The following is a 16,604-nucleotide window of genomic DNA, read 5'->3' as shown; positions in this document are numbered from 1 at the left end:
GGCTCCTGCCGCTCATGCTTCAGTCGCTGTCCAGCCCGCAGCTGCCCTTCCCAAGTCCATTGCTGGTTTTCATTACATCTTTTCCAACTTTACCAGAAGTGTCCCAGTGATTGGCTGCAGCGGTCACAAATCCATACAACAGTACCAGTACACAAGAATAGCTCAGAGATGCAGCAGATTCATGTGCGCGTTATTTATTTTGTTTCAGCTTACTGCCATGGCTCTCTTGAAGAAAGAAGACTTCTCCAGCCTGGACTCGCTGCTGTCTAAGGAGTTTAAGCCATTGAGACGTCTTCTAGTCCTGTTGGGTTGGACCCATCTGCAAAGTACGGAGTCTGCCAAGTCACTGCTGCACATCCTGCACGAAAATACGGTACGTCTACAGAAATGTATAGAAAATTAGGTGACTTATATGGTCTGGGTCATTCCCCCCCTAATGTCTTAGAATTTTTTTTTTTATTTTCTTTCAAATTTCTTTTCATATTCAGTCATTTTTAATTTATTTTTTTTATGTTTTATTTTTTATTTTATATTTTATTTTATATTTTTGCAGGACTTCTGTAATGACTCTTTATTAAAGGATTTCTGTGATGGACTCTTGTATCAAGTGGACGCTTTGGAGTGGTGCAGAGAGCACAGCCGGTGGGTGTTGGCACCATTTTTGTTTGTGCCCAAACTGTATAATTATTGGGTTTTAACAGTTAAATAACAAAGGAGATTCTGTCATTCTCACAATGCCGTGGTCCCCAGCAAGCCCCCGCCCCCAATTGGTGAAAATAGAGATTCTGTGACCGCTGAGCTGGAGCCCTGTGAACAGTCTGTTTACCGGCATCCTCGGCGTTTCTTTTGATTAGCCGGTGTGGCACGACGCTTCATGTGGGTCATTCCGTAATGATAATGTCTCGCCAATGTGCAGTGTTTTTTTTTTTTTTTGTTGCCGGATACAATGTATTCATACGTATATACAGTACTGTGAATCTCATTTTCATATGTAGACCGTCATTAACAAAAACTGAAACGGCTGTATAAGAGGCTTACAGCTGGGTGAGGAATAGACAAACTCTGCTACAAGGGTGAGGTTATGGAAGACAGTTTCATGTCACGAGGGCAAGAAGGTAGTTATACTGCATCAGCCAGGTCTCTCCTTGGCACAGAATTTGTAATGTTTTGACAAGTTTTTATGTCACAGCTGCCTAAAACGTAGGCACGGTACTGTACATAGACAGGATAGTATATAATATAGGGCTTTAACTTGTGTTTTTTTTTTTTTTTGCTTTGTTTTTTTTTTTTATGTGATGTAGACAAGAGATTTCCAGAAAAGATGTGCTTCATCACTTGTGTACCCTGGACAGCCGATCGGCCCTATACACTCTTCATCATCTCACCCACCTGCCCCTGCTTAATGAAGATGAAGTCTTGAAGCTTCTGCACAGAGGACTTTCAGACAAAGGTGCCGTCAATTTTTTTTTTTTTTTCATTTATTTATATAAGCTGGCTGAAGGACCTCCTCAGAGTTACTTTCATAAACCCACATCAAACTATTTTCCATTCACATTGCAGCTCTAATAAATGACTGATTTTTCCTTGCAGGTTACACAGAACATGGACGTGGAAACGAGCAGACGCCGCACCGGAACATAGTTGCGTTTCAGGCGTTCTGTGCCATAAAGTACGCCATCTATGCGCTGTGTGTCAGTGCCCCCAGCCATACCCAGTGCAGGGACTACGCCACCAGCCAGGCCAACAGCTCACTGGATGATGGTGAAATTGGGAAGAGCTCAGGTGAGGGGCACTCATTACCTGTAATACCTTCTGGAAGTGTGACATACAAATACATCGGGTGCATGTGTATGAAGCAGGGTCAGGACATACAGGACACCTGGCAACTGACTATTTGCTCTGACTGTGGTACATTAAGGGTACAGTGGAGCCTTGGATTGAGAGGAATTTGTTTTAAGAGCGTTTTGCAAGACAAGTAAAGCTTTTCACAAATTTTCAACTTGGTTTAAGAGCAATGTGTGACGACATGGACTCTGTCAGTGCCTAGCATGGGTTAAGTTTCTTAAAATTTAGCCAGACATGATGATTGTTTATAAACGGGGGATAAGCCCCTCATTGTTTTTACAAGACTCTTAAGGCCCAGTCACACTAAACAACTTACCAGCGATCCCAACAACGATCAAACCTGATAGGGATCGCTGGTAAGTTGCTAGGAGGTTGCTGGTGAGATGTCACACTGCGACGCTCCAGCAATCTCACCAGCAACCTGACCTGGCAGGGATCGCTGGAGCGTCGCTACACGAGTTGCTGGTGAGCTCACCAGCAACCAGTGACCAGCCCCCAGCGCCGCGTGGAAGATGCTGCGCTTGGTAACTAAGGTAAATATCGGGTAACCAACCCGATATTTACCTTGGTTACCAGCGCACGCAGCTACACATGCACAGAGCAGGGAGCAGCGCACACCGCTTAGCGCTGGCTCCTTGCTCTCCTAGTTACAGCACACATTGGGTTAATTACCCGATGTGTGCAATAGCTACATGTGCAAGAAGCAGCAGCCGGCACTGACAATGAGAGCGGCGGAGGCTGGTAACGAAGGTAAATATCGGGTAACCAAGGACAGGGCTTCTTGGTTACCCGATGTTTACTGTGGTTACCAGCCTCCGCAGAAGCCGGCTCCTGCTGCCTGCACATTTAGTTGTTGCTGTCTCGCTGTCACACACAGCGATCTGTGCTTCACAGCGGGACAGCAACAACTAAAAAATCGCCCAGGACATTCAGCAACAACCAACGACCTCACAGCAGGGGCCAGGTTGTTGCTGGATGTCACACACAGCAACATCGCTAGCAACATCGCTGTTACGTCACAAGTTGTTCGTTAGCAGCAATGTTGCTTAGTGTGACGGGGCCTTTAGGAGTCTAGTGTTAAAGTTCTTGTTGACTGGTTGGACTGGCAAACAGGCTTCGTGCATGGGGCCCCAACTTTGAAGACACTCTTTGGCCATGTGTCCAAGGCGCCCACACCTATAACAGCGCCGTAGGTTAGATAAGTCACCGGCCCTGTTGGTAAACCTTTGTCTTGTTGGGGCTTCTATGGTGTAATGAGTTAGTCCAGCACGGGAGTCTGGAGGTCGTTTGGAGCCATGGTTGAGGGACCTCCTCAGATCGGTGGGCCTATTGGGCCTCCAGCTGGGTTGGTTGGCTGTAAATTCGTCAGCCAATCGCACTGCTTGCTCTGGTGTATCGGGCTTCCTGTCAGCTACCCATTCTCGGATTTCCGGGTCCGTGTTCTCCAGCAGCTGTTCGAGCACCATCACGTCCCGGAGGGCAGCAGCGGAGTGGGCAGCCCGACCATCGAGCCAGCGGTTAGTGTCATCGGAGTTGACTGCCAAATTCAACGTACGAGACACCTTGGCAAGACATAGTCCGGAACTTAGTGTGATGTCTCTCGAGGGTTATGGTAAAAAGGGCCAACAAAGTGTCCTTAATAATTCCGTAGTCCAGGCAGTCCTGAGGCCCAAGTGACCGGACAGCCTCCTGGGCCCGGGCAGGCAAGCTTGTCCACAGGTATTTGGACTACTCAGCTGTGGGCATCTGGTGCATACGCATTAGCACCTCAAAGTTTTGCAAGTGTTCATCTATCTCAGTGCTGGAATCATTAAACACTGGCACATCCCTGTAGCGAAGATGACTCCCTTGGTGGTGGTCTATCCTGGAGGTAGGGGCTGGTGGTGAGGAAATTGGAACTTCCAACACGAATTGCAGAACTCCAGCCCTCTCTTCCCTTGAAGCTTCAGGCCCCAATGCAGTCAACAATTTATTGACTCTGTATGCTTGGGCTTGGTTTGTATTCAGACTGTCACTGAATCTAGGATGAGATACAGGGTTTACCTCCTCTGATACCACAACGGCAGTGTCCTCATCATCGTCTGCATCATTCTGGGTCTCCCAATGGACCAATTTCTTTGTCGCTCCATTGGGAGACCCAGACAATTGGGTGTATAGGCTATGCCTCTGGAGGCCGCACAAAGTATTACACTAAAAGTGTAAAGCCCCTCCCCTTCTGCCTATACACCCCCCGTGCTCCCACGGGCTCCTCAGTTTTTTTGCTTTGTGCGAAGGAGGCAGACATGCCCGCACAGCTCCACAGATTGGTCAGCAGCAGCTGCTGACCATGTCGGATGGAAGAAAAGTGGGCCCATATAGGGCCCCCAGCATGCTCCCTTCTCACCCCACTCTTGTCGGCGGTGTTGTTAAGGTTGAGGTATCCATTGCGGGTACGGAGGCTGGAGCCCACATGCTGTTTTCCTTCCCCATCCCCCTTAGGGCTCTGGGTGAAGTGGGATCCTATCGGTCTCCAGGCACTGAGACCGGGCTTCATCCACAACTCCTGAGGAGCCTGCTGGATAGGAGCCGGGTATCGTTCAGGGACATGGCCCTGCCACTTTAAGGTACTCTGTGTCCCCGTGGGGACCGCGCACAGCAACACTCCAGCATTGCTGGGTGTGCTAGTGCACCGGGGACCGCGGCGCTGACCGCGTTTGTGCCATTATACACTGCAGCGTCGCTGAGTGTATTTGTGTATGGGGACTACCGCGCTGACCGCCGCTGCCATTGTTTTTACTGAGGCGCGGCTGGGACTGTTAGTGCGCCGGGGACTCTGCGCCGGCCGCGCTTATACGGCGGCCGCGCTTATAACTCGAGCCCCCGGCTTTTGGGCCTAGTCTCTTTCTCTTCCCGCCCCCAGCCCTGCCAGTCAGGGGAAGGGCGGGACGCTGTGCAGGACGGCAGCACTGAGGGCTGGAGCATGCTTTGCATACTCCACCCCCCTCACTGTGCACAGTGAGGCACCAGCTCCCGCACTTTCTGGGGCACGCCCACGGCTCCCTCCTCTCCTCAGGACGCCGGCAGCCATTCCTGTCAGCTCCTAGGACGCTGCAGAGGGGAGACAAACTCTAGGGGTCCCAGGCAGGGATTCTGGTGGCATAATTTAACGTTGGCTCTTAGGCCTAGGGAATATGTATCATCAGTATCAGACAGATATATTCCCAAATATTTATTTATTTTGAATATATAATTTAACAAAATATCCACACCTACAGTGAATTAATTATAGTACATATAGGCCTTGATATCAAGGGCAGTTTGCATACATATAGCATACAATAATTTATAGTACATATAAGCCTTGATATCAAGGACAGTTCGCATACATATAGCATACAATGATTATTAAATATATACAGACTGCTCACTCCAGGGTATTGGATAATGCTTCACAGAAACTTAACTTTGGACTTATATGTTCTTTCCCATTATATTCATGGCAGACGTCACTATAGTTTAAGCAGGTCCAGAAAAATCAAGCATATAGAATCCAGTCCCAGTATACTCAGAGTGAGTTTTATCATCAAGCCTGTTAAGTTGATCTTCACCTCAACGCGTTTCCCCACATTAATTATTTTGGTTCATCAGGAGGCTACAAAAAGCAGAATACAGTCTATCAGGTTTGCACATTTGTATCATTTAAAATAACATGCATGTGTGGAAGATAAACATAAACATAATCAATATACATTGTATCTACTTGCCATAACAAAGAATCAGTCGGGTATGCAGATCCACGGAGTCTTTCCTTAGTGGAATCGGCGGCAGCACAGAGCAATCCTGTCAAGATAAACAGCCACTTCCGTCCCTGGAGACTCTATGGATCTGCATAGCCGTAGAGGTTTATAAAGCCGGCATAACCTAGATCAGCTGTGCGCCCCTAGGTCAGATGGGCTAGCGCGTCACAGTATCACTATTGCGCTTGCGTGCAGCAATTATATCACTGCAGCTGTTATAAGTGATGTCCGCGCGCATGCGCGACGCATCGCCACCACCGCGCATGCGCGAATCGTCACCATGACGTCAGCGCGCATGCGCAGTGCATCGCATCCCGCCGCGCAGGCGCACATCCACCCCAGCTCCGATAGACTAGTTGCGGCCTTCTATGTCTGCGCATCACAGCACAGCATCACGGCTATATGCCGCATATGATTATCTATACATCCGCAATATATTTGTATATATCAATGATATACCGGCAGTCACAGTGGAAATGCTAATGCGCATGCGCGACGCGTCATCTATGACGTCAACGCTCATGCGCAGTACATCGCATTCCACCACATACAGCCGTCATAGCTTAGATGAATTAGCTATTACTTTTGCGCCTGCGTACCGCAACGAACCCTCACGGCTATATAATGCATATGATCTTTAACCCCTTCACGACCGCGGGCAGTAAAATTACGTCCTATTTTAACGTGACTTAACGACCAGGGACGTAATTTTACTGCCTAAACTTCATTTGATTGCCGTGGCCATAGCAACGGCTTTCAAATGATGTCCCCTGCTGTTTCTTACAGCAGGGGACCTTTGCTTGACCCCAGGGGGGGTGGCATCGCCACCCCCTATCGACGATCGATGTGATTGGCTGTTCAAATCTGAACCGCCAACCACATCGATCGCACTAATTTCGGCAAAAATAATGCCCGAATTAGTGCGATCCTGTGAGATCCAGCTATGAGATGCCGCAGCTGCTGCAGCATATCATAGGTGGACCTCAAACATGTCTCCCCCAGCCCCTGCAGCACTGATTGGAGCGATCGTGCTATGACGCGCAATCGCTCCAATCAGTGTGCAGTGGGGCGGTCTGATCTGCCGGTGGCCGCCTTCCCCAGGCCTGTGCTGGCCTGTGAGCCCTCCCCCAACATGTCTGCAGCGTGGAGTGGCTGGTACTTTTGGTACCACGCCACCGCTGCTGCTGCCGCCGCCGCCTCTGATGTCTCCGCCGCTCCTGCTCCAATGGTAAGTATTCCGCTCAATGCGCGCTCCCGTGAAGGCCCCTGCGCGCTCCCGTGAAGGCCCCTGCCCGTGCCCCCCCCGATCTGCCCCCCTACGCCCCGATCTGCCCCCCGGCATCCCGATCTGCGACCACCGCTGCTGCTGAGGTCACCGCTGCTGCTGCAAAGTGAGTACTGTGCTCACTTTGCAGCCCGTGCGCGCTCCCGTGGTGCCCCTGCGCGCTGCCGTGAAGGCCCCTGCCCGTGCCCCCCCCGATCTGCCCCCCTACGCCCCGATCTGCCCCCCTACGCCCCGATCTGCCCCCCGGCATCCCGATCTGCTACCACCGCTGCTGCTGAGGTCACCGCTGCTGCTGCAAAGTGGGTACTGTGCTCACTTTGCAGCCCGTGCGCGCTCCCGTGGTGCCCCTGCGCGCTGCCGTGATAGCCCCTGCCGTGCCCCCCCCCCGCGATCTGCTCCCCCCAACCACCCCACCCCCCCCGACATCCCGATCCGCTCCCCCCGCGATCTGACTGCCTCCCCCATTATTTCTATTCTGCTTCTGCAGCTCCCTCTCCGGTCTCCCCCTCTGCTCTCCCCCCTCCCCCTCTGCTCTCACACCCCCCCCCCTCTGCTCTCACACCCCCCCCCCTCTGCTCTCACACCCCCCCCCCTCTGCTCTCACACCCCCCCCCTCTGCTCTCACCCCTCCCCCTCTCCCCCTCTGCTCTCCCCCGACGTCCTCTTACCTGTCTTCACCGGCCTGATCACATCTGCGTCCATCGCTGGGTCCTTCCTGGGCATTCTGCTGATCTGCCTGCTGCTCCTGTAAAGCTGTCCATCTCTCTGCCATCTGTTCCTCTGCAGCTCTTCTGGTCAGTGATCCTCCTGCTAGTCCTGTGGGTACTGTGAGTATAACTTTTTTTTTTCCGTATCCCCTGTCCATTTTTACACCTCATCCGTCCGTGCGTCCCGCCAAGCGCTGATCAGGAATGCAGATAACGGATCGGCATCCCTGCTCAATTTTTGGCGTGACTTTTTTTTTTCCGTATTCCCGATGCTTTTTGTATCGCATCCGTCCGTGCGTCCCGCCAAGCGCTGATCAGGGATGCACATAACGGATCGGCATCCATGGTCAATTTTTGGCGTGACTTTTTTCCGTATTCACGACGCTTTTTGTATCGCATACGTCCGTGTGTCCCGCCGAGCGCTGATTAGGGATGCAGATAACGGATCGGCATCCCTGCTCAATTTTTGGCGTGACTTTTTTCCGTATTTGCGACGCTTTTTGTATCGCATCCGTCCGTGCGTCCCGCCAAGCGCTGATCAGGGATGCACATAACGGATCGGCATCCATGGTCAATTTTTGGCGTGACTTTTTTCCGTATTCACGACGCTTTTTGTATCGCATACGTCCGTGCGTCCCGCCGAGCGCTGATTAGGGATGCAGATAACGGATCGGCATCCCTGCTCAATTTTTGGCGTGACTTTTTTCCGTATTTGCGACGCTTTTTGTATCGCATCCGTCCGTGCGTCCCGCCAAGCGCTGATCAGGGATGCACATAACGTATCTGCATCCATGGTCAATTTTTGGCGTGACTTTTTTTTTTACGTATCCCCGACGCTTTTTTTTATCGCATCCGACCGTGCGTCCTGCAGCGGCCGATCAGTGCACTGCGTCTGTGCGTTTGAAAAGTCAAATGGCGCTCCTTCTCTTCTGAACCCCGCCATGGGCCCAAACAATTACTTTCCACCACATATGAGGTATCTGCGTACTCAGGAGAAATTGCACAATACGTTTTATGGTGCATTTTTTCCTGTTACCCTTGTGAAAAAAAAAGCTACCTAGTTGAAGCAACCGTTTTGTGGTAAAAAAAAAAATTTTTCTTTTCACGGCTCAACGCTATAAACTTCTGTGAAGCCCCCAGGTGTTCAAAGTGCTCACCAAACATCTAGAAAAATTATTTGAGGGCTCTAGTTTCCAAAATGGTGTCACTTGTGGGGGAGCTCCACTGTTTAGGCACCATAGGGGGTCTCCAAACGTGACATGGCGTCCGCTAATGATTCCAACCAATTTTGCTGTCAAATGGCGCTCCTTCTCTTCTGAGCCCCGCCATGCGCCCAAACAATTACTTTCCACCACATATGAGGTATCTGCGTACTCAGGAGAAAATGCACAATACATTTTATGGTGCATTTTTTTCCTGATAGCCTTGTGAAAAAAAAAGCTACCTAGTTGAAGCAACAGTTTTGTGGTAAAAAATTTTTTTTTTCTTTTCACGGCTCAACGCTATAAACTTCTGTGAAGTCCCCAGGTGTTCAAAGTGCTCACCAAACATCTAGAACAATTATTTGAGGGCTCTAGTTTCCAAAATGGGGTCACTTGTGGGGGAGCTCTATTGTTTAGGCACCTCAGGGGGTCTTCAAACCCGACATGGCGTCCGCTAACAGGTGCAGCTAATTTTGCACTCAAAAATTCAAATGGCGCTCCTTGCCTTCCGAGCACTGCTGTGTGTCCAAACATTTGATTTCCACCACATATGAGGTATCTGCGTACTCAGGAGAAAATGCACAATACATTTTATGGTGCATTTTTTCCTGATAGCCTTGTGAAAAAAAAAGCTACCTAGTTGAAGCAACCGTTTTGTGGTAAAAATAATTTTTTTTCTTTTCACGGCTCAACGCTATAAACTTCTGTGAAGTCCCCAGGTGTTCAAAGTGCTCACCAAACATCTAGAAAAATTATTTGAGGCCTCTAGTTTCCAAAATGGGGTCACTTGTGGGGGAGCTCCATTGTTTAGGCACCTCAGGGGGTCTTCAAACCCGACATGGCGTCCGCTAATGAGTCCAGCTAATTTTGCGTTCAAAAATTCAAATGGCGCTCCTTCCCTTCCGAGCTCTGCCGTGCGCCCAAACAATTAATTTTTACCACATATGGGGTATCAGCGTACTCAGGAGAACATGCACAATAAATTGTAGGGTGCACTTTCTCTTTTCTCCCTTGTAAAAATGAAAATTTTATGGCTAAAGTAACATTTTTGTGTTAAAAAGTAAAATTTTCATTTTTTCCTTCCACATTGCTTTGGTTCCTGTGAAGCACCTAAAGGGTTAATAAACTTATTGGATGTGGTTTTGAGCAGTGTGAGGCGTGTAGTTTTTAGAATGGGGTCACTTTTGGGTATTTTCTGTCACCTAGGCCTCTCAAAGTCACCTCAAATGTAATGTGGTCCCTAAAAAAATTATTTTGTAAATTTTGTTGGAAAAATGAGAATTTGCTGATGAACTTTGACCTCTTCTAACTTCCTAACGGAAAAAAAATTTGTTTCGAAAATTGCGCTGATGTAAAGTAGACAAGTGGGAAATGTTATTTAGTAACTATTTTGTGTGACATATCTCTCAGATTTATGGGCATAAATTTTCAAAGTTTGAAATTTGCGAAATTTTCAAAATTTTCGCCAAATTTCCTAAATTTTCACAAATAAACGCAAAACATATCGGCCTAAATTTACCACTGACATGAAGTACAATATGTCACGAAAAAACAATCTCAGAATCGCCAGGATCCGTTGAAGCGTTCCAGAGTTATAACCTGTCAAAGTGACACTGGTCAGAATTGCAAAAAATGGCCCGGTCATTAGGGTGTTTTAGTGGCCGGGGGTGAAGGGGTTAAATAATCATGACACCAGCATGTATTACAAGATGAAACCTGCTATATATACATAGCAGGTACAGATCATATAACTATTTTTCGTATATACCGCCACATCACTATAGGGCCCACAGGTCTGATCTTTACATAGATAAATATGCGCGGCTTTAAATTGCCTAATAGAAGGCTCATCAAGAATACATTTCATGATAATATGGTAAAACTCTGCTGGATGTTTATCTCTTTATATCCATTAGGTCATTGAATCAAATATAATAATTCTTTCTAGATTCATTTGTATCTATCAATTCTTTTTCATGATCACATTTATATATATTCATATATTAATCAATATAGCTTTTTATACAACATATAGCAGGGATCCTATGTATAATTAATAATATATACATGGCAGATGTCAATGATACACCAAAAATTCCCTGCAATAGGCATCCCTAGTATGCAGAAATTTCTCCAAAATTAATCAATATACTCCTATTTATTAGAGCAAGAAGACAAAATACACTTAATATTTTTCCAAAAAATTTGGATAAATGCCATAGGCATTCAATCTCTAATATTATGACGTTATAGGATATCGAACAGATATGTCCTTAGGTATTTACATGGGTAGGAAACAACTAAAAGAGAGCAGTTCGTTAAGCCCTTTTGGAGATAGGGAACCCATTTTGAAGATCCATTCAGATTCTTTCTGTAGTAGAATTCTATCAAAATCCCCCCCCCCTTGGATTATGCCTTACTACTTCGAGTATAGAGAATCGGATATCGGATTTTGAGCGATTTATTATAAATCTTAATGAGAACACGCTGGGGCTGAGATTCACTTATTCATATGATCTTAATTCCATTTCATTTTTGGATCTAACTATTTCAAAAGATGACAGGGGCAAGATTCATACGGCGACATATCGTAAACCAACGGCCACCAATTCCCTGCTGAAATGGGATAGTCATCATCCCATCCCTCTAAAAAGAGGGATTCCAAAAGGGCAGTTTCTGAGAGTGCGCAGGAACTGCTCCAGGGACACAGATTTTAAAAAACAGGCCTCAGATATGTTCGGAAGATTTTTGGACAGAGGGTACCCAAAAAGAATTTTACAGCAATCCTATGCATTTGCTAGAGATAGTCATAGACATATGCTTATGTCTTCAAAAAAGAAAGAGGAGGATTTGAATATTACACGCATTATTGGCACCTTTGATGTTCAATCTGAACGGATATTTAGAATTATCAATAAACATTGGAATATTTTAAAGGCAGATAAAGACCTGGCCAAATATATTCCAAAAAATCCATGCATTACCTATAGAAGGGGCCAAACTATAGGAGATAGACTCATGCATAGCATGTATCAAGGACCCCGTCCGTCAGGGACTTGGCTGGACAGGCAGATATGCGGTATGTTCCGATGTGGGACCTGTAGTTGTTGTGATTCTATGGATTCATGTAAAACTGTAAGAAGTGCAGCAACAGGGAAAATCTTCACTCTACGAGATTTTAGTAATTGTAAATCTACAGGAGTTGTCTATAGAGCCACCTGCAACTGCCCCCTCGACTACGTGGGTAAAACAATACGAGAATTTCGGAGAAGGGTAGGGGAACATTTATCCGATATACGGAATAAAAGGGATACCCCAATTTCCCGGCACATAAACACCGTACATCACGGGGATATAAAACATATCCGATTCTCTATACTCGAAGTAGTAAGGCATAATCCAAGGGGGGGGGATTTTGATAGAATTCTACTACAGAAAGAATCTGAATGGATCTTCAAAATGGGTTCCCTATCTCCAAAAGGGCTTAACGAACTGCTCTCTTTTAGTTGTTTCCTACCCATGTAAATACCTAAGGACATATCTGTTCGATATCCTATAACGTCATAATATTAGAGATTGAATGCCTATGGCATTTATCCAAATTTTTTGGAAAAATATTAAGTGTATTTTGTCTTCTTGCTCTAATAAATAGGAGTATATTGATTAATTTTGGAGAAATTTCTGCATACTAGGGATGCCTATTGCAGGGAATTTTTGGTGTATCATTGACATCTGCCATGTATATATTATTAATTATACATAGGATCCCTGCTATATGTTGTTTAAAAAGCTATATTGATTAATATATGAATATATATAAATGTGATCATGAAAAAGAATTGATAGATACAAATGAATCTAGAAAGAATTATTATATTTGATTCAATGACCTAATGGATATAAAGAGATAAACATCCAGCAGAGTTTTACCATATTATCATGAAATGTATTCTTGATGAGCCTTCTATTAGGCAATTTAAAGCCGCGCATATTTATCTATGTAAAGATCAGACCTGTGGGCCCTATAGTGATGTGGCGGTATATACGAAAAATAGTTATATGATCTGTACCTGCTATGTGTATATATAGCAGGTTTCATCTTGTAATACATGCTGGTGTCATGATTATTTAAAGATCATATGCATTATATAGCCGTGAGGGTTCGTTGCGGTACGCAGGCACAAAAGTAATAGCTAATTCATCTAAGCTATGACGGCTGTATGTGGTGGAATGCGATGTACTGCGCATGAGCGTTGACGTCATAGATGACGCGTCGCGCATGCGCATTAGCATTTCCACTGTGACTGCCGGTATATCATTGATACATACAAATATATTGCGGATGTATAGATAATCATTTGCGGCATATAGCCGTGATGCTGTGCTGTGATGCGCAGACATAGAAGGCCGCAACTAGTCTATCGGAGCTGGGGTGGATGTGCGCCTGCGCGGCGGGATGCGATGCACTGCGCATGCGCGCTGACGTCATGGTGACGATTCGCGCATGCGCGGTGGTGGCGATGCGTCGCGCATGCGCGCGGACATCACTTATAACAGCTGCAGTGATATAATTGCTGCACGCAAGCGCAATAGCGATACTGTGACGCGCTAGCCCATCTGACCTAGGGGCGCACAGCTGATCTAGGTTATGCCGGCTTTATAAACCTCTACGGCTATGCAGATCCATAGAGTCTCCAGGGACGGAAGTGGCTGTTTATCTTGACAGGATTGCTCTGTGCTGCCGCCGATTCCACTAAGGAAAGACTCCGTGGATCTGCATACCCGACTGATTCTTTGTTATGGCAAGTAGATACAATGTATATTGATTATGTTTATGTTTATCTTCCACACATGCATGTGTTATTTTAAATGATACAAATGTGCAAACCTGATAGACTGTATTCTGCTTTTTGTAGCCTCCTGATGAACCACAATAATTAATGTGGGGAAACGCGTTGAGGTGAAGATCAACTTAACAGGCTTGATGATAAAACTCACTCTGAGTATACTGGGACTGGATTCTATATGCTTGATTTTTCTGGACCTGCTTAAACTATAGTGACGTCTGCCATGAATATAATGGGAAAGAACATATAAGTCCAAAGTTAAGTTTCTGTGAAGCATTATCCAATACCCTGGAGTGAGCAGTCTGTATATATTTAATAATCATTGTATGCTATATGTATGCGAACTGTCCTTGATATCAAGGGATTCTGGTGGCCACACAACCGCTTTAAGCGGGCGGTAAGCAGCACCTCAGGTGCTGGCCCCACTTGTGCAGAAGTGTGATTATAGTTTATATGTTTACAGGCTATACTTTACACTGTATGGTGCACAGTTGATTTCTGGCTATATACCCTGTTGTGTTGCTCAAAGGAGACAACAATATGGCGCCCACAAGAAGCAGGGTGCCAAAACACAGGCTTACTATGCTGCCTGCGCCGCATGTACAACCTCGCTACCGGCAGGTTCCACTGACCCTCATTGAGTCCACTGCTCGGCCCCTGTGGCACTTACTCAGCCGGAGCCTCTGCTAAGGGGGGCCCAGGGGGAACAACCAGCTAACACTGTCCAGGTGACAGGGACGGAGTTTGCAGTTTTTACTGACAGACTTTCTGAGACTATGGCTAAGATACTAGAAGCTTTGCAGTCCAGACCGGTATCTCAGACCATGGGCACTGTGGAATCACTGCCCCCTAGTTCCCCTCAGTTGGAACAACAATGTCCCCCCGGGGTGTCTCATAGATCCCAGGGTGAGGTCTCTGACACGGACCGCAGTCCCAGACCGCCTAAGCGAGCTCGCTTAGAAATCCCCCCGACCTCATCACAATTGTTCAGGGTCTCAGAGAGATGACTCTCGGTATGATGAAGCGGAGGTAGCTGATCAGGATTCTGATCCTGAGGCCGCTCTCAACCTTGATACTCCTGATGGTGACGCCATAGTGAATGATCTTATTGCGTCCATAAATAAGATGTTGGATATTTCTCCCTCAGCTCCTCCAGCAGAGGAGTCAGCTTTTCAGCAGGAGAAGTTCCGTTTCAGGTTCCCCAAGCGTACAGCGAGTATGTTTCTGGATCACTCCGACTTCAGAGAGGCAGTCCAGAAACACAGAGTTTGTCCAGATAAGCGTTTTTCCAAGCGCCTTAAGGATACACGTTATCCCTTCCCCCCTGACGTGGTCAAGGGCTGGACTCAGTGTCCCAAGGTGGATCCTCCAATCTCCAGACTGGCGGCTAGATCCATAGTTGCAGTTGAAGATGGGGCTTCACTCAAGGATGCCACTGCCAGACAGATGGAGCTCTGGTTGAACTCCATCTATGAGGCTATCGGCGCGTCTTTCGCTCCAGCATTCGCAGCAGTATGGGCACTCCAAGCTATCTCAGCGGGTCAAGCCCAAATTGACGCACTCACACGTACGTCTGCGCCGCAAGTGGCTTCCATAACCTATCAAACGTCGGCATTTGCGTCCTACGCTATTAATGCTATCCTGGACTCTGCGAGCCGTACGGCGGTTGCAGCCGATGCTCTTCTGCAGGCGTTGGACACTCTGAAGGTAGAAGGAGTGGTGGTCCCCGTTCCTCTTCAGCAACAGGGTCACGGTTGTTACTCCAACCTGTTTGTGGTTCAAAAGAAGGACGGGTCTTTCCGTCCTGTCCTGGACCTAAAACTGCTCAACAAACAAGTAAAGACCAGGCGGTTCCGGATGGAATCCCTCCGCTCCGTCATCGCCTCAATGTCCCAAGGGGATTTCCTTGCATCGATCGATATCAAAGATGCTTATCTTCACGTTCCGATTGCTCCAGAGCATCAGCGCTTCCTGCGCTTCGCCATAGGAGACGAACACCTCCAGTTCGTGGCACTGCCGTTCAGCCTGGCGACAGCCCCCCGGGTTTTCACCAAGGTCATGGCTACAGTAGTCGCGGTCCTCCACTGCCAGGGTCACTCGGTGATCCCTTACTTAGACGATCTGCTGGTCAAGGCTCCCTCCCAAGAGGCATGCCAGCACAGCCTCAACGCTACTCTGGAGACTCTCCAGAGTTTCGGGTGGATCATCAATTTTCCAAAGTCAAATCTGACACCGGCCCACTCGCTGACATATCTTTGCATGGAGTTTCATACACTCTCAGCGATAGTGAAGCTTCCGCTGAACAAGCAGCGTTCACTACAGACGGGGGTGCAATCTCTCCTCCAAGGTCAGTCACACCCCTTGAGGCGCCTCATGCACTTCCTGGGGAAGATGGTGGCAGCAATGGAGGCAGTTCCTTTCGCGCAGTTTCACCTGCGTCCTCTTCAATGGGACATCCTACGCAAATGGGACAGGAAACCGACGTCCCTCGACAGGAACGTCTCCCTCTCTCAGGCAACCAAAGCTTCCCTTCGGTGGTGGCTTCTTCCCACTTCATTATCGAAGGGGAAATCCGTCCTACCCCCATCCTGGGCGGTGGTCACGACGGACGCGAGTCTGTCAGGGCGGGGAGCAGTTTTTCCCCACCACAGGGCTCAGGGTACGTGGACTCAGCAAGAGTCCTCGCTTCAGATCAATGTTCTGGAGATCAGGGCAGTGTATCTGGCCCTAAAAGCGTTCCAGCAGTGGCTGGAAGGCAAGCAGATCCGAATTCAGTCGGACAATTTCACAGCGGTGGCATACATCAACCACCAAGGCAGGACACGCAGTTGGCAAGCCTTCCAGGAAGTCCGGCGGATTCTACTGTGGGTGGAAGCCACAGCCTCCACCATATCCGCAGTTCACATCCCAGGCGTAGAAAACTGGGAAGCAGACTTTCTCAG

At 47.6% G+C, this 16,604-nt stretch overlaps 1 protein-coding gene across 2 annotated transcripts in view; it reads left to right on the top strand.

The window, feature by feature from the left end:
- Window positions 1–213: 213 nt before the first annotated feature.
- The window catches only part of ZFYVE26 (zinc finger FYVE-type containing 26), a 269,476-nt gene continuing 253,085 nt past the window's right edge, over window positions 214–16,604 (top strand). For both annotated transcript variants that reach the window (XM_075329889.1, XM_075329888.1), the window contains exons 1-4: window positions 214–373; window positions 554–642; window positions 1,302–1,450; window positions 1,591–1,782. In XM_075329889.1, the coding sequence (XP_075186004.1) occupies window positions 218–373; window positions 554–642; window positions 1,302–1,450; window positions 1,591–1,782 (586 nt within the window). In that variant the 5' untranslated portion in view covers window positions 214–217. The remainder of the gene's footprint in view (window positions 374–553; window positions 643–1,301; window positions 1,451–1,590; window positions 1,783–16,604) is intronic.

Source organism: Anomaloglossus baeobatrachus, chromosome 12, assembly GCF_048569485.1.
Source record: "Anomaloglossus baeobatrachus isolate aAnoBae1 chromosome 12, aAnoBae1.hap1, whole genome shotgun sequence".
In the NCBI taxonomy this organism is placed as follows: domain Eukaryota; kingdom Metazoa; phylum Chordata; class Amphibia; order Anura; family Aromobatidae; genus Anomaloglossus; species Anomaloglossus baeobatrachus.
Note: the sequence above shows the minus strand (reverse complement) of the source record. Positions and strands in the feature narration are given on the sequence as shown.